Source organism: Bufo gargarizans, chromosome 5, assembly GCF_014858855.1.
Source record: "Bufo gargarizans isolate SCDJY-AF-19 chromosome 5, ASM1485885v1, whole genome shotgun sequence".
NCBI lineage: Eukaryota > Metazoa > Chordata > Amphibia > Anura > Bufonidae > Bufo > Bufo gargarizans.
The window spans coordinates 345,434,708-345,461,854 of record NC_058084.1 but is presented as its reverse complement, the minus strand read 5'-3'; the positions used below and the strand labels follow the sequence as shown (position 1 = coordinate 345,461,854).

At 45.1% G+C, this 27,147-nt stretch overlaps 1 protein-coding gene across 5 annotated transcripts in view; it reads right to left on the bottom strand.

The window, feature by feature from the left end:
- CPVL (carboxypeptidase vitellogenic like) overlaps positions 1-16,438 on the bottom strand; it is a 112,816-nt gene extending 96,378 nt beyond the window's left edge. Inside the window, exons 1-2 of one of the 5 annotated variants that reach the window (XM_044294678.1) lie at positions 16,320-16,438; positions 13,525-13,566 (exon numbers count right to left, since the gene is read on the bottom strand). Coding sequence is in view for 1 of the 5 variants with exons in the window: in XM_044294677.1 (XP_044150612.1) it covers positions 2,796-2,798 (3 nt within the window). In the remaining 4 variants the exon portion in view is untranslated. Of the gene's footprint in view, positions 1-2,795; positions 2,945-9,595; positions 9,698-11,968; positions 12,000-13,524; positions 13,567-16,319 lie in introns of those variants that run through there. The other 4 variants (XM_044294679.1, XM_044294680.1, XM_044294681.1 and 1 more) reach the window with 4 other exon arrangements.
- Positions 16,439-27,147: the final 10,709 nt, after the last annotated feature.

The window sequence follows — 27,147 nt, the reverse complement described above, 5'->3', positions numbered from 1 at the left end:
ACAATCGCCGCTGGCAGGCTGTAGATCCATCCTGTGCGCGCGTTCACAGGAAATCTCGCGACTCGCGAGATGATGCGCCGGCGCGTCCAGGAGGAATTACAGGGCCGCCGCAAAGACGCATCCCTGCGTGCGGCGGTCCTGTAGAGGTTAAATAGTCGCAATAGTAAATCTGTCTAGAGATTCATTTACATAAGAAAACACGCCCACTTTCAGAAAACTGGCAAGCATAGTGCAGTGCAGTTTTAGTGATTGCGCAAAAATTTGCGACTTTTTCACTCCATTATTCTGCCTTGAGCTAATGATAAATCTGCCCCTATATGTATCTCTGGGGCTATATGTGAGACTAGATGCATGGGAGGAAGGGGTTAACCTGAGCTAATTGCAGTGCTTCCTGGAAGATGAAGGTGCTTGAGCTGCTGCCCACCCACAGACAGGGAAGAAAGTCCTCCAAATAAGCTGATAAGTGAGTGGAAATTTAATTTTTTTATACTTGTGGGTTAACACCTATAACGATTCAGCAATGAGAGATAATAGAGAAAGGAAAAAAAAACTTAGAACTCTGATCATGACCATTTAATATTATATTCATAAACATCGAACCTGTATAGGTGTAAAAAAAAAAAAAAAAAAAAAAAAGCACCACAAAACCTTATTTTCAGCAACTTTCGTTCTTTGAGCTTGGTTTTCACAAGTTATCTACATGTACCGCTTCCTGGGCATTTCAAAGTTTCAGCTTTTATTTTTCACACATCAGAGAACGGATCTATTCAAAAAATACCTGCTAAACTCTTATTTACAGGAAAAAGGTTCATCCTGCAAACAAATACAGCTTCCTGCAAAAATAAAAAAATTATACATTTCACACACACATGCTTAAAGTGCACCTGATCTTTACAAAGATATATATTTTTTTAAGCTATGGGGCACATTTATTAAGACTGGCATTTTAGACGTCGGTCTTAATAAAGCCCCATAGCTGGTTGTGGTTCGGCCAAAGTCGCAGATAGCGGTGCAACTCACCGTTGTGCCGCTACCTGCGCCTGAAATATTTCAGCATGATAAATGACCCCCTATTTTTGTAATTCACTTTATAATTTTTCACTGGCGTCTATCGTCATTTGGAGTCTGCACACTTGTACACTGCTGATGAATTGCACTGGGTGAGCAGTGACTGATGTACAGGCAGAAACACACATCACTGCTCCTACCTGTGCTGGCTCTGCTCAAGACTGGCATAACACATCCGATATGCTATGCCAGGTGTCACCAGAATGGGCACAGGCAGGAGCAGCGATGTGCTATGCAGAGCTCCTAACTGCGCCAGCTCAGCTCTGCTAAAAGCCTTGCAGACTACATCGGTGCAGAGTCTAGTGTCCTTGTTGGGAGTTGTAGTTTCATAGAAGCCGGGGGGGGGGGGGGGGGGGGGGGGGCGAGAGATCTGAAAATTGCTGACTCGGGACTAAGTTCTTTCTGTAGAATGAGCCCAGCCCATTATTAGCCAAAAATATGTCAAAAGAGCCCATACATGTGCCTGAGCTGCACATAAACTATACAGGGCTAACTAAAAAAAAAAAAATTAGAATATTGTGCAAAGTTCATTTATTTCAGTAATGCAACTTAAAAGGTGAAACTAACATATGAGATAGACTCATTACATGCAAAGCGAGATATTTCATGCCTTTATTTGTTATAATTTGGACGATTATGGCTTACAGCTTATGAAACCCCAAAGTCACAATCTCAGGTACACTTTTCTCAGGGGATATGGATTAATTAGCTGACTAGAGTGTGACACTTTGAGCCAAGAATATTGAACCTTTTCACAAAATTCAAAATTTTAAGTTGCATTAATGCAATTCCTTTTAATTTGCATTACTGAAATAAATGGACTTTTGCACGATATTCTAATTTTGAGTTTCACCTGTAGATGTCTACACAAAAAAGCATATACACGCTTTTCCTGGGAGACTACAATACATGCACCAGCTTAGGCTACTTTCACACTAGCGTTCGAGGCTCCGCTTGTGAGCTCCGTTTGAAGGCTCTCACAAGCGGCCCCGAACACATCCATACGGCCCTAATGCATTCTGAGTGGATGTGGATACGCTCAGAATGCATCAGTCTGGCACAGTTTGTCCTCCGCTCAGCAGGCGGACACCCGAACGCTGCTTGCAGCGTTCGGATGTCCGCCTGGCCGTGCAGAGGCAAACGGATCCGTCCAGACTTACAATGTAAGTCAATGGGGACGGATCAGTTTGAAGTTGACACAATATGGCTCAATTTTCAAACGGATCCGTCCCCCATTGACTTTCAATGTAAAGTCTGGACGGATCCGTCTGAGCAACTTTCACACTTAGAATTTTTTCTAAACTATAATGCAGACGGATCCGTTCTGAACGGATCCCATCGTCTGCATTATAGGAGCGGATCCGTCTGTGCAGACACCAGACGGATCCGCTCTGAATGCAAGTGTGAAAGTAGCTTTATACTACATTACATGGCATCTTACAATACAGCCACAGGTCCTGGATTACTTACAATACATTACAGACTGAAGAATCCTTCCGCTGAGCTTGTGTATAGGGTGTGCTTTACCAATATTGGAATGTAGAGGCATAAGGTCAGAGGAACGCTTCAAACTCACCTTACTGTGACAGCTAATTGCCCCTTTGATACGTCACATTAACAGGCACCCAGATGCCTAACCTATAATCAAAGGAACATAGGAAGCCTCACCCATGGCACAGGTCCCGGAGTAAAGAGCAATTGTGCAGGAATCCGCAGCAACAACCTACCATGTCTCTGCATTTAGAAGGTACTCCGCTTCACAGGCTGAGGACCCACAAAGTGTTGTAATGGTTACACTGCACCAGTACATATTAACCACAGGACCAGGAGTGCGCGCGTAAGCAAGTTCTGCAACAGCTGAAGTCAGGGAGATCCGCCAGCTAGAAATCCTCTTATAACATGTGATTCCTCAGGATATGGAAATTGCAGCACATACTGTATAGAGAAAACCTCACAGAGCATTGCCTAGAGACTGTCCGCCGCTGCTCGGCAGCTTTCTCCCTATGCATCGTATCGAGTGGATGTGTAAACTTCCATATCATTTTAGGGTCTGCCCCCTCGGGGGCGTGGCCTGACCGTTATGGCGTGAGGAAGCTCGCGCTTCAGCTCCTCCGAAATCCTCTGGTTATCCTGGCCATCAGGCGTTTCCAGTCTGTCAGCGGTGCTGAGCCAGATCCAGAGTTGTGGCGGCCCCTGAACAGACCGCCTGGGCTTCGCTCTCCCCCTGTCTTGGTCCCCCTGAGTCAGTGCAACCTCCTGCCTACATCCTGCGCCATGAGTGCATGGCGCTCTGCCTGTGACCTGCCGCTTAACCCGGTGGATCAACGAGCTGCGGCGATACAGAGGAGAGCTGTGAGGAGGCTTCCGAGCGTTTGCTGCCTCCCGAACTTTCAGTATTTGGGGCTGCTCTGGGCACGCGGCCCCGCCATCTTGAACCCACTATTGGAGGAGAAGGGAGAGGAGAAAGGCGATGCTGCCTTGCTAAGCCCTGTGAATGCCTGGAGCTTTTACTGGAAGGGAGGTGAGAGATATCCCTCAAGAATCCCTGCAAATTAGTGTGGTGAAACCTGGGGCACGACCCCCTATTAAATCACTATCCAAGATCTGAAATTCATGGCCCGCAAAACTGGTCCTTCCACTACTTCCCCTACCCTTAAGTCACTGGTGGATGTCATGAGCCAAAGGGAGGAGATGGGGGGGAAGGTAGTTCTCGCGGAGGTGGACCTGAGTAAAATATAATGTCTGCTGTTACGAACTGCCAGTCCGCACTTACAGCTAAAATAGAACAGATCTAACCTGCCTCCGCCATGATATTGATAAGATAAAACACAGAACTGCAGAGGTGGAGAGGCGTTTGGGAGAGGTGGAAGATGTGGCGCACTTGGGGGAAAATCATGTGCGAGCCCTCCAGCAGTAGGTGAAAATATTGCAGGCAAAAAGGTTGAGGATGCAGAAAACCGCAATAGACGCCAAAACATGCATTTTGGGCCTCCCGGAAAGAGCCGAGGGCCAAACAACTGAGGACTTTGCGGAACAACTCATCAAACAGTGTCTGGCACCTATCACTCTGTCCTCCAATTTTGTTGTGGAGCGGGCACACAGAATAACCACCAGACCCTTGCCACCCGGAGCTCCTGCACGCCCGTTTATTTTGAAAGTTCTGAACTATAGTGACAGAGATACTATTCTAGCAGCAGCTCGCCAGCTAAAAGAGGTAAAGTCTGAAAATATTAGACTCTCATTCTACCCGGATTTCTCATCAGAAGTTCAGAAGCAGAGGCGACAGTTCACAGCGGTGAGATCACGACTGCGGGAGAAGGGCATCAATTACGCTATTCTGTATCCTTCGCGTCTCAGAGTTCAAGATGGGGATTCTGCAAGATTCCTCTCTACTCCTGAGGAGGCGTCTGACTGGTTGGATAGGAGGGGCTGACCACCTGCGGGCCTCTGTACTCTCCCCCCCCCCCCCCCCAGTACAACAATACTGAGGACTTGGTGACTTTCCATGATCTATGCGTCTCCCTGTGTTTTAAGGGAAGGTCAGTGTATCGACGGTTTGGGATGCTAGGCTCAGATAAGTTGAGGGGGGGGCTGGGCGTTTTTCCCCCCCCTAGTACAGGAACGGGGTAATGTTATATTTGTCGTGTGTGTGCGTGTGCGCAATGTGGTGATTTTGCAGGAGACCCACCTAAGGGGGCAGAAAATGTTAGCTCTAAAAAGGCCATGGGTGGGGTCTGCCTATCACACAGCAACTATGCTAGGGGAGTCTTAGTGCTTTTAGCTGAAGTGCTCTCTTTTCAGTTACACTCAGTGCAGCTAGATAACTCTGTCCGATACATCATTGTTTCCGCTGCAGTGTGGGGAATGGACTATGTAATAGTTGGACTATGTCCCTCCCCCATTTCAGCGAGGTATAATAGACAAAATAATGGGTAAAGTGGCGACCCTACCGATCACCCCACATATCATGTTGGGAGACTATAACGCTGCCTTAGATCCGATTGCTGATAGACTCAGTCTACTCATAGTAGATTGCGCAGTACCTGGGCAGAGGCCCATGATCTAACGGAGGGATGGAGACACTTACATCACAGTGATCGCAGATACTCCTGCCACACTATCTCATATAGACCTTGTGTTTGTTAGCTGGGACCTGCTGCCAATGTTAATGAAAGCAGAGTATGTGCCAAGGGGTAGCTCAGACTATGCCCCTTTGCTTATGATTCTGGCCCAACTGATTGCACCCCCAGACAGTGGTGCCTTAACTGTAAGTGGTTGGAAGTCTTGCCTGTGGTTAGTGCATCACAGCAGTGTGTGACCGACTATTGGGTTTGTAACGAGGGATCTTCAGACCCCGTTGTAGAGTCAAAGGCATTTAAGGCAGTACTGCAGGGCATGCTTATACAAGCTATAGCGTCACATAGGAAAGGACTTGGGGCTACCCGCGCTAGACTGGAGGCAGAATTGCTGCTATGGAAGAGGTATACATTCAAGACCTGAGTGATGATACATGCAGGGATTGGGTAGAGGTGCGATGACGCCTAAACCTCCATTTAGTGGAATATACTCAGAAGAAGCTCTCATTGCAAAAAGCAGGTGTTTTTCTTTTGAAGGTGACAAGAATGGGAGGGCACTAGCCTTTTTAACAAAAGCCGAATCGCCGAAAATGGTAGTTTCGTAAATTACTAGTGCAGAGCGAACTCAGATAAGTGAGCCTGGGGAAATATGTGACCAGTTTGCCCATTACTACTCTGATCTATATGAATCCAAGACATCCTGTACGAACCGTGACTTGCAGAATTTCCTGAGGGCCATTCCGCTTACACCATTATCCCCATCAGACAGGAGTTACTTGGCCTCCCCAATTACCATGGGGAGATCAAGATGGCAATTTTGAGCATGGCAGTCGGAAAGTCCCCTGGTCCAGATGGCTTCCCCCTGGAGTGGTACAAGTTAGATGTGGATACGCAAAGTGCGCCACTCTTTAAACAGTTTGAATATGCTTTTGAGCACAATAGGCTGACCCCATTCTTCATGAAGGCCACTATTGTGGCAATCCATAAGCCTGGGAAGCCCCTGGACCAGTGCAGTTCATATAGACCAATTTCTCTTCTGAACATCCATGCTATAATTTTAGCGAAGGTTTTGGCAAGACGTCTGATGTTATACTCTCGGTGATAGACCCTGATCAATCGGGCTTTTTGCCGGGTAAGACTACAGATATAAATCTCAGAAGTTTATTCACAAATTTGCAGGTTAGACATGAGAACACAGGATCCCGGGCGATCGCCTGTCTTGATAACAAGAAAGCCTTTGACTCTGTTAAGTAGCAGTTCATGTGGGAGACACTAAGTTGCTTAAAGTTTCCCCTGTCTTTCATACGGTGGGTGCAGAGTAAAGAATGAGAGTAAATGGCTATCTATCACATCCCTTTAGGTTGCATAGGGGTATCAGGCAGGGGTTCCCTTTGTCACCTATGTTGTTTGCCCTTATCATGGAAACTCTTACCCAGTTGATTAAATACCCGTATGCTGATAGAGGGGTGGACAATAGCAGGGATACAGGAGAAGCTATTGTTGTATACAGACGATATGTTAGTATATTTGGCAGAGACGCTGCTGGCCATGGTAGACAGTTTCGGAACCTACTCAGGGCTTTGAGTTAATTAGGCGAAGTCTAGCCTGTGCCTTGTTGAAGAGGTGGACAGGGCGTAGGTGTCTCAACTTTCACGATTGGAGGTGGCTGAGTGCTCGGTCTACTTGGGGATTCTGGTACACAGAGACCCGTCAGTTTTATCAACTGAATGTGGTACCTATGATGGAATATATTACACGTAAAATTGTGGCCTGGGAAAACCTGCCTTTAACACTGGTGGGCCGCATAAATATTGTTAAGATGGTATTATTACCTAAACTGCTAAATGTCTACAGAGCGACTGCAACAAAAAAATTCCCAAAACTCACTTAGAGTCCTTAGATAGGTAGTTGTCACCATTCTTGTGGAGACACCAGGCTCCCAGGTTGGCTAGGAAATCCCTAAATGATTTATATTCGCAGGGGGGAATTGGGCTAGTGGGCTCGTACGAGGCACTGGCAAACCTGGTATACCAGGGAAGGGTACACACGGTGAAGCACTACACGGAAGGTATGGCGAATGTGGTGGTGGCGTGGACATTTGTAGAGGTGCATGTAGTGGGTGCGGATGGCAAGACCTGGTCCCCATATATCCTGCTGTGGCGGAACAAGCAGCTTAAAGAACTCCTCCATTTGCCCGACTAAGGGCTGTTTCACACGAGCGGAGGCAGTGTGTGACATCCGCTCCGTGAATGACAGCAAAGACCCGATGCGGACAGCAGAAGCATGGAGCATTAACATGACTGATCCTGCTCTTTGCCTCTCTACTACGAAATCACAGTGAGATAAAGTTGTCACTGTGATTTCGTAGTAAAGAGATCACAGAGAGGCACTGGAGCATTATCATTTATGTTAATGCTCCGTGCTTCTGCTGTCCGCATCGGGTCTTGGCCGTCATTCACGGAGCAGATGTCACGCATGGCATCCGCTCGTGTGAAACAGCCCTAAGAGTTCTGGCCCCAGATAGGGGTGAGATACCTTACCCAATTGTATCAAGATGGATTTTTACATCTTTTTGAAAGTCTCCAATGAGACTACAACCTATACCCCTTACAAGCTTCTATGGATACCTCCAGTTAAGACATGCCTGTGAGACGCAGTTTAACACTCTACCCCTACAGTTAAAATGTGGCCCCCTCGAGTCTATCGCTAGGTGGGCAGGGCCATGTAAGCCAGTTTCTTCTTTCTATAGGGAGATATTAGGTATTCAGGATTCACCACTCGTGGATATTCCTGACCTAGAAGTGTCTCATCTGAGGGAGCTGAGCTCCGTATGGAGATCTATGGTAATTAGTGCTCGAGACCAGCTCATTCAGATCAAGTGGGTACACAGAGGGCATCTGACCACAGTGCAGCTGTTCCACATGCGTAGACTACTGGATCCTTTATGTTCGAGATGCGGGGAGTCATTGTACCATATGATATGGGATTGTCCTGCTATGCAGCGGTACTGGGGCCAGATCTGCACTTTTATTAACATGAGGCTGGGGCTCTGCTCTCCTATGGTATGCTTGCTGGGCCTCGTGGTGGACTTAGTCCACACTAGGTATGACAGACGACTGCTCCGTCTGCTAACGTTTTATGGGAGGAAGACTATTCTCCTAAACTGGAAACCACGTAAGGTCCCTACTCTTGAACAGTGGGTATAACTGATAAATTCTGACCTTCAAATGTATAATTTAACATATGCCGCTAGAGGAACTCTGGACCTATTCGAGAAGATCTGAGGCTCCGCGTGCAAAACACTGTTTAGGTATTGACTTGGGTGGGGCTACGGGGTGCTCAGGTGTGTGAGTGAGTGCAAGTGGAGTCTGGCGATCACTCAATACTACTCAGGAGAAAATGGCGAAAATCCATATCAAGGCCCAAATTCATATCGCATATCGCCTATACCACCCACCCCTAACACATACCCATTGATTTTAATGTGTCTGTTCACAAATCAGTATTTTTTTTTACTGACCGTGGAACAGTGAAAAAAAAAAAAAAAAAAAATCACGGAGAGATGCACTACTTTGGTCCGTGATACAGACTAAACACGTCCATTATAGTCTATGGGTCCGTGAAAAAACACGGACAACACGGATGACCTGTTTTTCTCTGACCACTGATAGGAAACGCTTTTGAAATAAATTTTCAGCTGAACAGTGTCTTAGGGTGCCTTTACAACAAAATCCGCACCATAAAGACATACCCCATGGTAGAGTGTGCGTTTCCTCAGCGGAAGAGAACACAAATAAAGTTTTGTTGCGGATTTCCTGTAGCTGAAACAGGTCATTAGGCACATTTCTGTGTCCGTTTGACGTCCGTAAAAAAATGACTACGTGTTTCATCCATGAAGGATCAGTGTTTGGTCCATGCGTCTGTTTTTTGCCCTCCGTGTGTCATCTGTATTCCACAGACACTGCTAGGCTGAAAATTAATTTCAAAAGCATCTCCTATCAGTGATCAGAGAAAAATGGATCAAACACGGATAAAAATCCAGTTCCCCAGTAGTCAAAGCAGCTTCTTCCTAGTAGTCACTGCAGGAGATATACACTTTGGGGCAGATTTATCAAAACTGGCTTATTTGCCCATAACAACCAATCAGATTCCACCTTTCATTTTTCAGAGCTCCTTTGGAAAATGAAAAGAGGATTCTGATTGGTTGCTATGGGCAACTAAGCCAGTTTTCCTTTACACCAGTTTGATCATTCTCCACCTTTTATCTTCTCTTCCCTGTATGCCGGTGTGTGTGTGTGTGTGTGTGTGTGTGTGTGTGTGTGTGTGTGTGTGTGTGTGTGTGTGTGTGTGTGTGTGTGTGTGTGTGTGTGTGTAAAATATATATATATATATATATATATATATATATATATATATATATATATATATATATAATAAAGTATTATAGTCACCTGAGACAACTGCGGTGGAAAAAGGAAGACCACGTCTCTGGCACAAATAGCTTAATACACACAACCAACACAGGAACTGCTGTGTGGGCGCAAAGCACGGAAGTTGGTCAGTCCATCAGTAGCCGACAAGCCCAGCTACGTATAACAAAGGTCATCTGTCCCAGCACATTCCACCACACATCGGCTTATATGTGGATTGGAGAAGTGAAACTCAAATATTTTAGGCTGTCGAAATATACAAAAATGTGAAGTAAAATGACAAAGGAAGAAATGGCCTACAGAAATCTGCACACACACTATTGTAGTAAAAGGGCCATATGCACAGGCTTCTTTCTACTGCATAACTCGCAAAATCATGCACGTCAATATGTAGATAGGTCACCAATATCAGATCAGTGGGGGTCAAACACACTGCACCCCCACCAATCAGCTGTTTCAGAGTAGCTTTGGCAGGGACACTACACAGCTCTGCCTATTATGTAGTGAACAAAGCTGGTTACCGCAGCACTGCTCCCGCTAAATAAAAATGGGAGCAGTGCTGCTGTTACAAGCACCACCCAGTGTAGTACCAGTGATGAACCTACTCAGTGGAGTGCAGTGCGTTGGACTTCCCCCACTGATCTGATATTGATGGTCTATTCCGAGTATAGGCCATCAATCTTAATATCCTGGAAACGAGTGCAGATTTCAAAATAAAAAAAATTCTGCACATTTTTTAACACATTGCTTGCGTTTTTTTGTGCGGATTTGATGCCGTTTTGCCACTGATCCTACCCTTACATTGTAAAAGGATGAAATCCACCCAGAAATTTATTTTTTTTATAAAAAATGAAAACCACACACACATACTAACATGCTACAGATTTTCGAACCAAAAATAAAAAAAAATAAGCAAAGTGTGCATGAGATTTGTCTAATCTCATACACTTTCCTGGTGTTGTATTATCTTGCACACAAAGTTCCCACCCCGGTGTCCCTTCATGTTTTTTTTTTTTGCGGCCCGTACGTGGAACCATTAACTTCAGAGGGGCCGCGAAAAAAGAAAAAAAAAAGAAAAAAAATATGGAAATGACTCTGGGAACACATAGCCGTTCCACAAAAGAATAGAACGTGTCCTATTATGGTCTGCATTACAGACGATAGGACTGTTCTATTAGGGGCCAGCTGTTCCGTTCCACAAAATGCACAATGTACACAGCCGATATCTGTGCTTTGCAGACCGCAAAAAATTCAACGGTCATGTGCATGAGCCCTAACACAAAAAAAAAAACTGTGCTGCGTAATCCACACCATGTGCCTTAGGCCTCATGCACACAGACGTTATTTTTTGCGGTCCGCAAAAACAGTTTCCGTTGTTCCGTGATCCGTGTCCGTTTTTTCTTCCGTGGGTCTTCCTTGATTTTTGGAGGATCCACGGACATGAAAAATGAAAAAAAAAGCTAAGTCAAGTTTGCCTTTGAAATGATAGGAAAAAACGGACACGGATCACCGACGCGGATGACAATCTTGTGTGCAGCCGTGATTTTTCACGGACCCATTGACTTGAATGGGTCCGTGAAAAAAATAGGACAGGTCATATTTTTTTCACGGACTGGAAACACGGATCACGGACGCGGATGCCAAACAGTGCATTTTCCGATTTTTCCACGGACCCATTGAAAGTCAATGGGTCAGCGAAAAAAAAAAAAAAAAACGGAAAACGGAACAGCCGCTGATGCACACAACGGTCGTGTGCATGAGGCCTTAGGCCTCCTGCCCATGACCGTATGGTTTTGCGGTCCGTTTTAAACTGATCAGTTTTTCCGTTTCAGTAATATTTCTGTTCCACTTCCGTCCCGTTTTACCATTCCGTTTGTGATCCATTTTTTGTGGATCGCAAACGGAAGCATACAATAATGTTTAAACAGTAAGTGCATAAAAAAAATTGGCCTAGTCATAAAATTTTCAATAGATGGTTCCACAAAAACGGAACGGATACGAAAGACATACAGATGCGTTCTGTTTTTTTTGCAGAACCATCGACTTGAATGGAGCCATGGAACGCGATTTGCGGGCAATAATAGGACATGTTCTATCTTTGAACGGAAATACTTAAATGGAATGCATACGGAGTAACTTCCGTTGTTTTGCGGACCCATTGAAGTGAATGGTCCCGCATACGGCCACAAAAAACAAAAAAAAACAAACATACGGTCATAAGGATGTGGCCTAGTTTCAGCTGGGTACAGTTTTTTTTTTTTCCCATTAATCCTTGCATTACAAAATTCGTAACTTTTAATTTTTCCGTTGACATGGGTCAGCAGTATACTGGTGAGATTTCATTCTAAAGGGAACCTGTCACCTCCAAAAACCATCTGAAGCCGCCAGCAGTACCTGAGAGTAGCCAGCAGAGCGTTTCTGATGATTGTTTTGTTCCTGAATGCAGATGCGGCAAAAGCTCTGAAAACGTTCTCTAGACATGCTTGAAGTCAAGGGGGAAGGGGCCTTGGCTTTGCGGAACTCTCTGCATAAGCGCTGTCAGTCACAGTGAAGGGCTGCCCCCTTGACGTCAAGCATGTCTAGAGAAGCGCGTCGGCAGGGGATAAAGGAACGTTTTCAGAGCTTTTGCCGCATCTGCCTTCAAGAACAAAACAATCATCAGAAACCCACTGCTGGCTACTCTCAGGTACTGCTGGCGGCTTCAGATGTTTTTTGGAGGTGACAGGTTCCCTTTAAGGAGTCTTCGGCACTGCTATAACATGAGGAAGTGTAACCCAGCAGAACCACAACACCCACATCATGCAAATGAGGAGAAGGGAAGAAGGAAAAGCTCTTAACATTGCAGAGGTAAATTCTGGGGGTTGAGGAGACACGCAGCACTAGAACAAACTAAACCATCAGCAGATTTATGCTGTCCTAACTGCAGGCAACATGAAATACTGACAGGCTCCCTCATTACACTGACTGCTGTGTCATTTCAAAGAAAACGTTTAAAAAGAGACCCGGGGAAGGTGTCCGCTGGGTGCTCTCTAATCAGCCTAGCCTGAACGACAGGTCTCTCCCCATGCGCAGCTTGGCAGACTCCCACAGAAGTAAAGGCAGATAGACGCTTGGCCACCTCTCTACTCCCTCTCAACCAGGACGCGGCAGCCAGCCGCCACCTCCAAGGTGGGACAGGGTCTAGTGACCTTATCGCTACTGAAGGGGGTGTTAGCAAGAAACCCTGATGACCTGGGCACCCACAGCAGACGCATACTTACCATGGGTGCCCAGTAGTGAATTTCTTCTGCTTCCATATACAAATCCATAGCATTTTCCTGCAGCTGCCACTAGGTAAGGCTCAGTGCAAAAAATTGTACAGCTTCTGTTGAGTTCAATGGTAACTGTATAAACACTTATGCATGGAGCTCCCCCTAGCAGTGGCTACAGGCTGCCAGTTTTATTATGTACCATATGGAAACATGAGCCCCAGAGCCGTAGGCGGCGGGGGGGGGGGGAAATACATCAATGTATTTATGCCATCTGTCAGGTGTAAATACATTGAGAAATAAGGGAGGAAGGGAATTTATCTGGCTTCAAAAAGTTGCAAAATAGGGTGAAAGCATGACCTTTAAAAAAATTTGTAAATTCAGCAAAAATCCCACTCGGTGGCCCATACTAAGATTTTCTACGGGGCCAGACCCAGAACTTGCATTTCTGATCCCACACTTAGTGCACAACAACCAAGTAAAGGCAGTAGCACACCCCAATCAATAAAACTGCAACTGTAGCTGCCACTCTCTGGCAGTGTTCACATCAAGTTTGAAGGCTACACATACATCTTTGGGGCCCAATTATTTTTTCACATGACTGCATTTTACTCATTTTTGGTTAAAAATAATTTTTTCAATTGATCTTTATTTAAAGGGAACCTGTCACCTCCAAAAACCATCCCAAACCGCCAGCAGTACCTGAGAGTAGCCAGCAGCGTGTTTCCGACGATCGTTTTCTTCCTGAAGGCAGATGAAGCAAAAGCTCAGAAAACGTTCTTTTATCCCCTGCCCGTGTGATTTTCTAGTCAGGCTTCAAGTCACGATAACCGCGCCCCCTTCCCTGCCCCTTCGCTGTGACTGCCAGCGCTTATGCACGAGAGTCCGGCTGCCTTTGCCGAACTGCCGGCTGTCAGTCACAGCGAAGGGGGAAAGGGGTTCCAATTTTTTTTCCAAATTAAACGGTAATACAATGCAATAATAAAATAAAAAAATCATGTATTGTATGTTTCTCAAAGGTGTCACAATGTGATACGCGACATACTGCGACGCAACAGTCGCTATAAAGCAAGACATTTCGGATTTTGTGCCACATATCGCAGGTCGAGCGCATCAACTCCATTGACTTTCATGTAAGTTGCAAGTGACACACCACTCACCGTGATCTGGCTGTGTTTTTGCAGCAAAGTCACAGCTCTAAATTATTCGCGCGACAGCAAATTGAAGACATTTTTGTGTCAACTTTACCGCATCTTGCTATTGCGCCATATATGTTGCCCTGCACCCAGGCATGGGATTCAGCCAGTTCCGTCCAGTTTTCCAGAACCGATTGTTAAAATTACAACTGGATCGGAGAACCGTGTTACGGGCGGCAGCCGGCAGGGCAGCTGGAGATGTTTGCTTCCATTGCTTCGCTCACTGCTGATAGTTTAGCTCCTTAGTTGGGTGGTATGTGTGTGTAGGGTGTATGTATGAGTACCATGTATATGGTGCATTTATGTGTGTGTAGGGTGTATGTATGAGTACCATGTATATGGTGCATTTATGTTATCGGGGGAGTCCTCTCCTGCATAACAGAAACAGAACGGATCCGTTTTGCAGCCCATAGACTTCTATTATGACGAAATGAATAACGGAATGCCTCTAAAGGCATTTCGTTATGCATTCCGTCATAGAATTGCGTTATGGTCTGTGGTAATGGAATCCATAAGGCAATTCTGCTTTTACCAGTAAACGAATCGCAAATGAATTGCAAAATATAAGATTCACTCATCTCTAGTCGTGATGCTGTGTGTCTACTGTTGAGTAGGGAACCTGTTAAAAATTTGAATCCCACTCCTGCCTGTACCTGAACCCTAAGGCCAACTGCATATATTGCGGATTAGAGCAGGTTCGCATTGGCGTTAGTGAATTCCATTATAACGGAATTTTAGTATGGAAAGCGAAATGAAAGCCTTTAAAGGGGTTGTCTGGGTTCAGAGTTGAACCCGGACATATCCCCATTTTCACCCCGGCAGCCCCCATGACTTGAGCATTGGCAAAGGCATTTTTCGGAGTTCCGGTGACATACCGGGCTCTCCATGGGGCTGCCAGGTAGCCCAGTGACGTCACCGGCACTGATGGGCGGGCTTTAGTGCTGCCCTAGCCAGTAAAACGGCTAGGGCAGCGCTGAAGCACGCCCATCAGAGCCGATGACGTCACTAAACACACTGCCAGAAGCTTCCGCCCGGCAGTGTGCTATTGTAAACAAGAGAGCCCGTGCCATGCGCGATCTAGCGCAGGGGCGAAAGAGAGTGGATCGGAGCACGAGATGCTCCAATGATAACTTCAGCGGGGCTGCCTGGGTGAAGTTATGGGTATGTCCGGGTTCAGCTCTGAACCCGGACAACCCCTTTAAGAGGCATTCCGTTTTACTCCGTCCTAATACATGTTTATGGGGCCCAAGTTCTGTTTGTTTCCATGATAAATTACGGTAAAAATAGTCTTGTCATTTTGCTTTCTGTCCTAAAATTCTGTTATAACGCCAATGTAAACCCACCCTCGCGTGTGGTTTTTCCACGCGGATTCCCTTGTGGAAAAAAACGCTGCGTATTTACAGTACCAGCAAAGTGTATGAAATTACTGAAATCTCATCTACCCTTTGCCGATATTTTCTGCATGTAAATTGACCTGCATTGCAGATTTCCCAATCCGCAGCATGTCAATTACGTTTGCGGTTTTAGCTGCGGATTTCACCCTTTTCCAATGAAGGGTGAGATTGCATATCTGAGCCAAAAACCGCTGTTCTGCGGTTTTTACGATTCATGCGTCATTCGTAATTCACGGAAGTTGCTCAGCTGAAAATACATTTTCAAAGAATCTCCTATCAGTCTTCAGTAAAAAAAAATGGACACAACACGGATGCCATCCGTGTTGCCTCAGCGATTTTCACAGACCCATAGACTTCAATAGGCGTGCTTGGTCCGCATCACGGATCAAAGTAGTGTGAACAGGTACATGTCAATCTATAGGTATGTGAACGAGGCCTTTCTCTGGACTACTCCACTCAGCAGTCAGCTCAGCATAGGTAAGGGAGGGGGCATTAGGGGGTTGTTCTAAGTCGGGGGTCTGCAACCTTCCATACTCCAGCTGGTGCAAAACTACAATTCCCAGCATGCTCCATTCATTTCTATGGGAGTTCTGAGAAGTGCAGAGCAAATATGCATTATAGGAGTTGTAGTATCACAACAGCTGCAGTGCCAGGGGTTGCTAACCCTGTTCTAGGTGGACCCCCCTAATATGCTTATCACCCTCATCATCCCCTGTCCACTCACAGCCCCTGCAATGTCAGCAGCAGTGGCATGTCACTGTATATACAGGGGGTAGACTGCTTCACTGCCGACCTACAGCTCACCCCGTGACCCAGGCAGGAAACAACACAGCGGCCGGGGACAAACAGGAAGCCCAATGCCCTCACACACACTGCCACCCACCGCCTGATGCGCCTCATTACTTACAGCCGGCCATACAGAGTAGATGTAGCAGAGCGCAGGAGCACGACCCTGGCTCCCGGAGGTAGTGGCTGACAGGGTCCTGTCTCGTGACTCACGTGTCAGTGCACAGCTCTGTTTTATAATTGGCGGTACTTCCAGACCTTGTCCAGCAGGTGGCGCTGTAGACTGCCAGGATTGCTGCAGTGAGGCATTATGTGGAGTAGTACAATCAGCAGGGGCTGCAGAGAAAGGAGAAGCATCATCATCCTGAGGCCTCCTTCACACGACCGTACGGCTTTTTCAGCATTTTACGGTCTGCAAAAAACAGATGCACTAAAAATATTTTTTTGCGGAACGGAACAGCTGGCACCTGATAGAACAGTACTATCCTTGTCCGTTATGCGGACAAAAATAGGACATGTTATATCTTTGAACGGAAATACGGAAACAGAAGGCATACAGAGTACCTTCCGTTTTTTTTGCTGATCTATTGAAATGAATTGCGGACCGTATTCAGAACGCAAACAACAGAAGGTAAACGGAAAAAAAAGAGCGGTCCGTGGTGTGCCGGGCTGGATTCCTGTTCAGAGCAGGAGCGCACAGCGTCATTGGTTGCTATGACGCCGTGCGCTTCATGCTGCCGCTGCTGTACAGTAATACACTATACGAGTGGATTACTGTACAGCAGCGGTGTCATAGCAACCAATGACGCCGTGCGCTCCTGCTCTGAACAGGAATCCAGCCCGGCACACCACGGACCGCTCTCGGCCGCGAAACACGGCCGTGTGCATTCGGCCTTAGATAGATGGATGAATCTGGTCTTTAGAAGTCCTCTAATATAGAGTTCATGTTTGCAAGGTCGACAGCTGTATGTTTCCTTAGGCACTGAGACTTAGGGCTCATGCCCACGAGCATAAGCGATCCAACTAGCGGTACGCAATTCACGGGCATCGGCCGCGTGCACTCCGTTTGTGGATGCGTACCCATTGACTTGAATGGGCACGTATGGGAAGCCCAGGGAAATGCTTTGTAGTGCTTTCGTGGACTTCTGATCTGTGCCTCCGCTCTACAAAGGACAGGTGAAGTCCTGTCTTCGGTCGTATGTTTAGGATTGTGGACCCATTAAAAATGCAACATGCATTCCAATCAGAGCAGCACTTACTAGGCCATTGTCTGCGTGGACCAGGTCAGCACACTCCCTATGGGACTGAATGACACAAGGATCCCGGACCAGAGCCCCAATGTAAATAAGCCCCCCCATTCAGACTTTAAATCACATTCCTAATGTGAATGACCCCCATTCAGAACTCAGATCAGACCCCCAATGTGAATGACCCCCAGTTCAGACCTTCATGCTCAGAGCACACACACATGAAAAAAATAAATAAAATCAACTTACCTCTCCTGCTTCAGACGCCACCGCCATTGCTCCTAACATCCAGTGGTCTTCCTACCGCTGTATTGTGACCCGACATCGCACAATGTGAGGTCATAGAGCGCCAACATCCTCACATTGTGCGCAGGTCACAGCACAGCGAGCGGCCGAGGACGTGGTGAGTACAGAGCCCGGGAGCCCTCATTAGTATTCACCCCATAAGACGAACTGACATTTTCACCCCACTTTGGGGTAAAAAGATGCGTCTTATAGGGCGAAAAATATGGTAACTTATGAAGTTAATGTTTGTTAAACCGTACAGATTAACTAATAAAGGCCGTGGCCAAATCATTTCCATTCCAAAAAATGTTTGATGTCTTATTGATTTATTAATTGAATGTTTAGGTTGGTTTAAGTGTTTTAAAAGGTCATAATATGATCTATAATCCCAGTACCAGCTTGTTAAAGGGGGACTCTCCATACGCGCGCATGGCCGACGCTGCTTCTCCCTGTTGCCCCGCTGAAAACATTTGAGGGGGGGGCAATAGCAGGACACGATGGGAACGAGCCTCCCTAGCATCGCAGGTGACACTAAGGAGGCTCGTTCCCGTCGCGACCGGCTATTGGCTGTAGATCCCCCCTCTGATGCCGGATGTTTTCATCTGCGTGATGGGGAGATGCATCGGCGAGGTAAGCACCTGAGATAATGAATTTTAAACCTGGATTGACATAATGACAAACATAATTGACAAACATGAGGGGGTGCTCTATGATGAGCTATTGGGGGAGCATAGGCCCATATAATGTCCTTGTACAGGGCCTCTCCTGTCTATGTCCGCCCCTAGTCAACACTTAAAGGCTATGTTCACCTTCGGAGGCAATTTTTGTTTATTATTTCCTTTTTACTTACTTTTGGCTAAAAATTATATTTTCAATTGGCCTTTATTAAAAAAATATTGAGCCGTTCTGTCACAAAGGATTAATTGGTTTTCTAACTGTGTGACTGGTACTTTCACTTTGTGCCGGTCATCTAATAAACCTTATCTCTAAACTACTAAGAGGTCATAAACAGTTATTTAAGCCACATTCTTATCAGTAAGATAATGATTCCGCTATAATGAGTGTTTATTACGTCAGATAGCAGAGATAAGGAGCCCGTCAGCTCCTGCTCTGACGGAAAAGGCAGAAAATCCACAGGCTGCTACTACAGCATCTCGGCTCTTTACACAAAAATGGACGGCATACTTTAAATAAAGACCAATTGAAAAAAATATTTTTAGCTCAAAATAAGTACAATGCACTAATAAATAGATAAAATTGTCCCCAAAGGTGTGCATAGCCTTTAAGCATTATTCCTGTGCAGTCATATCTATCATTGCATTGTACCTGTACTATGACATCACTATTTGCATGTCACTGCACTTTGACATCCCTGTAATAGGTTTTGTTTAGGTGTGAGACATTTCATTATTATTATTTATTTGAAGGCACCATTAAAGGGGTTTTCTCATCTCAGACAATAGGGGCATATTACTAGGATATGCCCCCACTGTCTTATAGGTGCGTGTCTCACCGCTGGGACCCACACCTATATCAAGAACGAAGCCCCAAAAGTGAAGGAGAGCGCACTGCGCATGCGCAACCGCCCTCCATTCATTTCTATGGGGCCGCCAAAAATAGCTGAGTGCTGGCTCGGCTATTGCTGTCTGTCCCATAGAAATGAATGGGAGCATGGGCCACAGCGCTCCCCGCTCCGTTCTCGATATAGACCCTCCTGGGACCCGCACCTATCAGACAATGGGGGCATATCCTAGCGATATGCCCCCATTGTCTAAGATGGGAATACCCCTTTAATTCCATGGCGCTGTACATCAGGAGGGGGTTACACATACATAATATAAAAATACAGTAAACGAGAAACTATTAACAGACTGGTACAGAGGGGAGAGGACGCTGCCACCATTATGTTATAACTGTTCTGTCACTGCACTGTGTGCATTACTCCTGCACTGTGACATTTCTGTATCATGACATTGCTGTGTGCATTATCTGTATAGTGGCTGCATACTGTGTTACAACTATTTGTATTATCTCTACAATTATAAAACATTTTTCTTTCACAGTTTACTTACTAGGGAGGAGATGATCAGGAACATTTTAACTTTACTGAATTGCAATTACAAATATCAATATTAACTTCATTTTCACTGCGTCTGTGTATTTTTAATCACTATATTGTATAGCCGAGCTTGTGCTCTTTTTCTACAGCATAATTGCGTGCAAAAAAATCTTCAGCATTTACGAAAGCAGCAAACTGGCTGACATTTTATCCCCTTTAAGAACACTGCCTATTTTGGACTTTGGGACACTGCTTTTTTGTGGGACAGGTTGAATTTATTATGGTACATCTAACATATTACATAACTTTTATACATTTTTTGAGGGGTACCTTTCTCCAGATCTACGCCTCTACACAATCCTGTCTCTGAGCTCTATAGGCAGTTCTTTCCTGCTCATGGCTTTGTGTTGCCTGATATGCATTGTCAGCTGTGAGGCCTTATATAGACAGGAGTGTGTCTTTCCAAGTCATGTCCAATCAGCTGACTTTACCACAAATGGACTCCAATCAAGGTGTAGAAACCTGTCAAAGATGGTCAAGAGAAATAGGACCCCCCCAGAGCTAGATTTCAAGTGTCAGAGCAAAGGGTCTGAATACTTACAGTTGCAAGAAAAAGTATGTGAACCCTTTGGAATTATATGGATTTCTACACAATTTCGTCATAAAATGTGATCTGATCTTTATCTAAGTCACAACAATAGACAATCACAGTCTGCTTAAACTAATAACACACAAAGAATTAAATGTTACCATGTTTTTATTGAACACACCATGTAAACATTCACAGTATAGGTGGAAAAAGTATGTGAACCCTTGGATTTAATAACTGGTTGAACCTCCTTTGGCAGCAATAACTTCAACCAAACGTTTCCTGTAGTTGCAGATCAGACTGTGCACAACGGTCAGGAGTAATTCTTGACCATTACTCTTTACAGAACTGTTTCAGTTCAGCAATATTCTTGGGATGTCAGGTGTGAATCGCTTTCTTGAGGTCATGCCACAGCATCTCAATCGGGTTGAGGTCAGGACTCTGACTGGGTCACTCCAGAAGGTGTATTTTCTTCTGTTTTAGGCTACTTTCACACTAGCGTTCGATCGGATCCGTTCTGAACGGATCCGATCATATTAATGCAGATGGAGGCTCCGTTCAGAACGGATCCGTCTGCATTAAAATGGCAAAAAAAAGCTAAGCGTGAAAATAGCCTCGGACGGATCCGTCCAGACTTTCAATGTAAAGTCAATGGGGGACGGATCCGCTTGAAGATTGAGCCATATTGTGACATCTTCAAACGGATCCGTCCCCATTGACTTACATTGTAAGTCTGGACGGATCCGCACGCCTCCGCACGGCCAGGCGGACACCCGAACGCTGCAAGCAGTGTTCAGCTGTCCGCCTGTCCGTGCGGAGGCGAGCGGAGCGGAGGCTGAACGCCGCCAGACTGATGCAGTCTGAGCGGATCCGCATCCATTCAGACTGCATCAGGGCTGGACGGAGGCGTTCGGGTCCACTCGTGAGCCCCTTCAAACGGAGCTCACGAGCGGACCAACGAACGCTAGTGTGAAAGCAGCCTAAGCCATTCTGTTGTTGATTTACTTCTATGCTTTGGGTCGTTGTCCTGTTGCAACACCCATCTCATGTTGAGCTTCAGCTGGTGGACAGATGGCCTTAAGTTCTCCTGCTAAATATCTTGATAGACCTGGGAATTCATTTTTCCTTCGATGATAGCAATCCGTCCAGGCCCTGACGCAGCAAAGCAGCCCCAAACCATGATGCCCCCCACCACCATACTTCACAGTTGGGATGAGGTTTTGATGTTGGTGTGCTGTGCCTCTTTTTCTCCACACATAGTGTTGTGTGTTTCTTCCCAACAACTCAACTTTGTTTTCATCTGTCCACAGAATATTTTGCCAGTACTACTGTAGAACATCCAGGTGCTCTTGTGCAAACTGTAAACGTGCAGCAATGTTTTTTGGACTGCAGTGGCTTCCTCTGTGGTATCCTCCCATGAAATCCATTCTTGTTTAGTGTTTTACGTATTGTAGATTCGCTAACAGGGATGTTAGCATATGCCAGAGACTTTTGTAAGTCTTTAGCTAACACTCTAGGATTTTTCTTCACCTCATTGAGCAGTCTGCGCTGTGCTCTTGCAGTCATCTTTTACAGGACGGCCACTCCTAGGGAGAGTAGCAGCAGCGCTGAACTTTCTCCATTTATAGAAAATTTGTCTTACCGTGGACTGATGAACAGCAAGGCTTTTGGAGATACTTTTATAATCCTTTCCAGCTTTATACAAGTCAGCAATTCTTAATCGTAGGTCTTCTGAGATCTCTTTTGTGCGAGACATCATTCACATCAGGCAATGCTTCTTGTGAAAAGCAAACCCAGAACTGGTGTGTGTTTTTTATAGGGCAGGGCAGCTGTAACCAACACCTCCAATCTCATCTCATTGATTGGACTCCAGTTGGCTGACACCTCTCTCCAATTAGCTCTTGGAGATGTAATTAGTCTAAGGGGTTCACATACTTTTTCCACCTGCACTGTGAATGTTTACATGGTGTGTTAAATAAAAACAAGGTAACATTTAATTATTTGTGTGTTATTAGTTTAAGCAGACTGATTGTCTATTGCTGTGACTTAGATGAAGATCAGATCACATTTTATGACCAATTTGTGCAGAAATCCATATCATTCCAAAGGGATCACATACTTTTTCTTGCAACTGTATGTCCATGTAAAATGTTATTTTTTTTTCCTTTTTAATAAATTTGCAAACATTTCTAAAAATCCTTTTTCCGCTTTCTCATTATGGGTTATTGAGTGCAGAAATGATAGGGGAAAACTTATATATTTTTTAAAAATTTCATCACAAGGCTGCAACATACCAAAATATGGAAAAAAAAGTGAAAGGGTCTGAAGACTTTCTGAATACATTGTATTTACTAGTTACTTGCAGCAACGTAATAGTACAGTTCTGAGTGGGAAAGGCTTGAAAAATCTCATCCACACCCTGCAGAAACATTTGCACATAATTTGGTGCAGATTTCAAAGGGGTTATCTAACCCCTAAAATGCCTCCCCTCACACAGGTTGTACTTACTGCGATGCTAGGGAGGCTTGTTTCCGTTGCGGCCTGCTATTGGCTGCTCCCCCTGTCACCATATGTTTTCATCCGCGCGATGGGGAGATGTAGCGGCGGTCGTCAAAAGCGACGTGGGAGCCAGGTAAGTACAACCTGTGTGATAGGCCCAGGCGTTCGGGAAGGATAACCCCTTTAAATCCATAGCATGTCAATTTACGTTGTTGATTTCCGCAACATTTCCCTGATGAATTTGCAGGCATGCAGCGAGCGGCCGTATTCTGATAGGTTGTACGTTAGTCTGTCTGTTAAGCTTATAGACATGTATGTTTCTAAAATCCAAGGAAGGGGCTTAACCCAAAATGTTTTAATTGTTGAGATTTATTTTTTTACTCAGTGTATTCCTGAGGACTGGTTTCCTTCTTTTCCTGGATTTGTAGTGTGAACATCTATTTTTCTTCTACACGATTTGACGCTTCTGAAGAGTCCTTGTGAACTAGATAGATATATCCATTTGCCACTGCACGTCACACATCCACATACCCATAAATTATTTTGTCTGTTTGCACAACCACCAGTTTCGCTATTACTACTTGTTATCCTCTGTTTGTGCTCCTTTGTCTTCTGACATGATATGAATGTTTTCCTAGCACTGCTTTACGGTGACTTTTATGATTGTAATATGACATCACTGTTTGCATGACCTCTTTAGTGTGACATTACTGTGCACATTCTCCCTGGGCTATGATGTCTTATGATTTGTGTATTTTAGCTTTATCATCTTAAATTTAGCAAAAAAGACAATTCAGTCAGATGGAGGAAAAAAATCATTCCTTCTCCCTGCTGCTTGGAACTGTTCCCTTTTTGGTTAAAAAATAAATAAATACAAATAAAATATATATATATATAGAGTGATAATATGCTAAGAGAAAGCTATAGAGGGGAAACAAACATGGATTCAAAGTAATGTTACACTAGTAGTTTTAGCCTTTAATTAGAATGAATTTTTGTACAGATTAGGCTACATGCACACGACCGTATGTGTATGGGTCTGCAAAAAATAAAAAACGGATGACATCAGTATACCATCCTTTTTTTGTGTGGATCCATTGTAACAATGTCTAAAATGGACAAGAATAGGACATGGTTTTGTCCGCCTAGTGTGGTTCTGTCCCTGGGTAGAAATGTCAGAATTCCCCTTCTTCCATGAAAGTTTCAAAGCGGTGCCCCTCAGCTGCCTTTGGGCTCGTAGAGGTACCTTCCCTCCCGGAATGGCAGAGGGTCAAAGTCGCGTGGTCTTGTCCTACGCTATGTGCTGTCCGCATTTTTTGCCGACCCATTGAAATGAATGGGTCCGCATCCTATCCGCAAAAAAACAACTGAATGGACACGGAAACAAACAACGTTCGTGTGCATGTAGCCTTAGACAGTATAAATGTCACCTCCAAAAGTCTGAGTTGGAAGCTAGACACCTGTACTCTACACGCTTGCCCAGAGAGGGCAGGGGAATGCAGTGGCATAGCACGGATCAGGTACTAGGGGCACATGGTCTTTTACCTGGTGCTCCAGGTATCCCAGGCCCTGATTCCCATAGTAAATTGTAATATCATTAATTAACCAACTAACATGGAGGCCGCGGCATCTATTTTGGGTGTCCACATGGAGGGGACAAAGGATATCAAAGGGCATAAACAGGCTGACAGTGGAAGGACAATGGCTGTCGGTGTGCATCTGGTACAGAAGAGTATATGGCTGACATATAAGATGCAATGGCACAGAGGGGTTTATGACAGAAAAGAAAATGGCTGACATGGGGACACCTGGCACAGATGGGGACATGGCTTTCAGAGGGCCTACATAGCAGCCAGGGACACATGTCAGAGGGAGAAATAGCTGACAGGGGGCACATGGCACAGAGGAGGAAACTTCTGGATGACAAACTCTGCAGGACAAACATTGACAAGGAGAAGTCATCATGATGGTCTGGGAGAAGAAAGGGAAAAGACAATGACATCACTTGTGAGTGACAGAATGTAATTGGTTAACTAGTGTTTGTATTCACTTTTATCAGGGTTATAAGTATGGGTGTAAAAATACATCACAGTATGGGGATTTTAATCACTCAATATTTGGTCATGGTATGGAGGTATGAGTAATTGTTCACACTGGGGTTTATTTACTCTATGCTTTTTTGTACACGGTCTTGTATTTCTGCATGTAAGTAACATAGAAATTAATTTAATCTGTTTATTGATCCATTATGATCTGCTCTGCTTTACAAGAGAATGGGCACTAAAACGGTCGTACACAGATCTCATAGGGCCCCATAGCAAGACTAAGTAAGAGCCATAAATCACTCCCAGGCAACACAGAACATGCGCAATGCCCCAGATTTCTGACATTGTTTTTCATCATGTGGAAGAAATTCTAATTAAATACAAAGTGTAATAAAAAAGTTGCCTTTGGCCTCACCCACTTTAGCCGACTTATGTCAGAAAAAATGGAACAGGTGCTTCAAAAATATGGCACTCATACTGAACACCGTATTTCTCAATGTATATACACCAAAATACTGGTATGAATGCATTGATAAATCTCCTGCTTCTTTTGTTACAAAGCTAGCAGACTGCCTGCAGCCACCACTAGGGGGAGCTCAGTGCATAGGAATTTATACATCTACCTTAGAAGCTGTAATAATCTCTGTGTATTGAGCTCCCCCTAGTGGTGGCTACATGAAAATGCTGTGTTTTCACATGGGAAAGAGAAGAATAAGTTCCTGCCAGTTCCTGGTTTATCTATGTACAATTTCAGGACAGTGGTCTTATCTAGCTGACCTTCCATTTTCGGATATTATTACGAATTCTGCAGGAGCTGTCTGAAGAAACTGTAATAGTCACAATGAGGATTATGACACATTTTATAAATCAGTCCTGCATCTATGAAGCTGCTGTTGTTATGAGGAACATTTATCATGATGGACATGGCAACCCTGAGGTCTGACTTCTGTCTCCTGGCAGATAGGAGATTTCACGTCTCTGACATACACTTTATAATCTGCCGTTCACTATTCCTGATTTATTTTTTTCCGACGGAGGGAAGAACTGTGTAAAATGTTGCTTTCTTCTCTGGGGGCTTACAATACATTCAATTGCTATAGGAGTACCCTGGAAGGGCAGTCACTCAAATTACTACCAGTTAATCTTTGACCCAAAAGAGCATTTGAGTGATAGGCAGCTGCAGGACTAAGGAAGGTTTCCATGGTTTGTCCATTCTGTGCACTTTCTACCTCCGTCCTCCTTCTCCTAATCACCAGTTCCACTCTTTAGCTGAATGTCCCTCAAAGAAAAAGCACTTAATTAACAGCTCCGAACCGAATAAAGCATGGCAGATAGAGGCGCAAGCTGTAATCACAATGAGCTTGATAATAGTAATTAAAAGTGAAGAAAGGGGTAGAAGTTCAGGATGTGTTCAGCTTCAGAATGAGCAAATTAAAATATGCTTCTCTTCAATAACTTGTACAACTAGTGATGGCGGTCAGGGGTGCACCACCAACGAGGCCAGGTGAGGCGATCGCCTCAGGTAGCACCAGAAAGGGGCAAGAGGGGGGGGGGGCAGCAGAAGGGCCATGGGCAATGAGCGCTTATTGTGGCAAAGGGGTTGGGTTAAGAAATTGGCAAGGGGGGGGGGGCGCCGTTTCAGTTTTCACCTCAGGCAGCAAGGCTAGGTGCACCCCTGATGGCAGTACTGAAATAAAACACAGGGTTAAAGCCTAAATGAATGTACTCCTGTTCCAAAGGTGACATTTTCATGAGATACCTTCAACTTTAAAGGGTTTTTCCGAGACTTTAATACTGATGACCTATCCTCTGGATAGGTCATCAATATTTGATCGGTGGTGGTCCAACACACGGGACCCCCGCCGATCAGCTGCTTGAGAAGACAGTAGCATCGCAGCCTTCTCTTAATTGGGCAGACTAGATGGGCCAAATGGTTCTTATCTGACGACACATTCTATGTTTCTCTCAGCTTTCCCCAGCCAAGTGTCGTCACGTTCATAAGTTACATGGTCAAGGCGCAGCTCAGCCCCATAGAAGTGAACGAGGCCGAGCACGATACTAAGCACAGCCGATATACAATGTACGGCGCTAAGCTTGGTGAGCACAGACAAGGTCATGGCGCTCACAGGAGCACCTGTGCCTGTGTCGGACCCCCAGCGATCAGATATAGACCAGAGGATAGGTCATCAGTAGTTAAGTCTTGGAAAACCCTTTTAATTACTTGG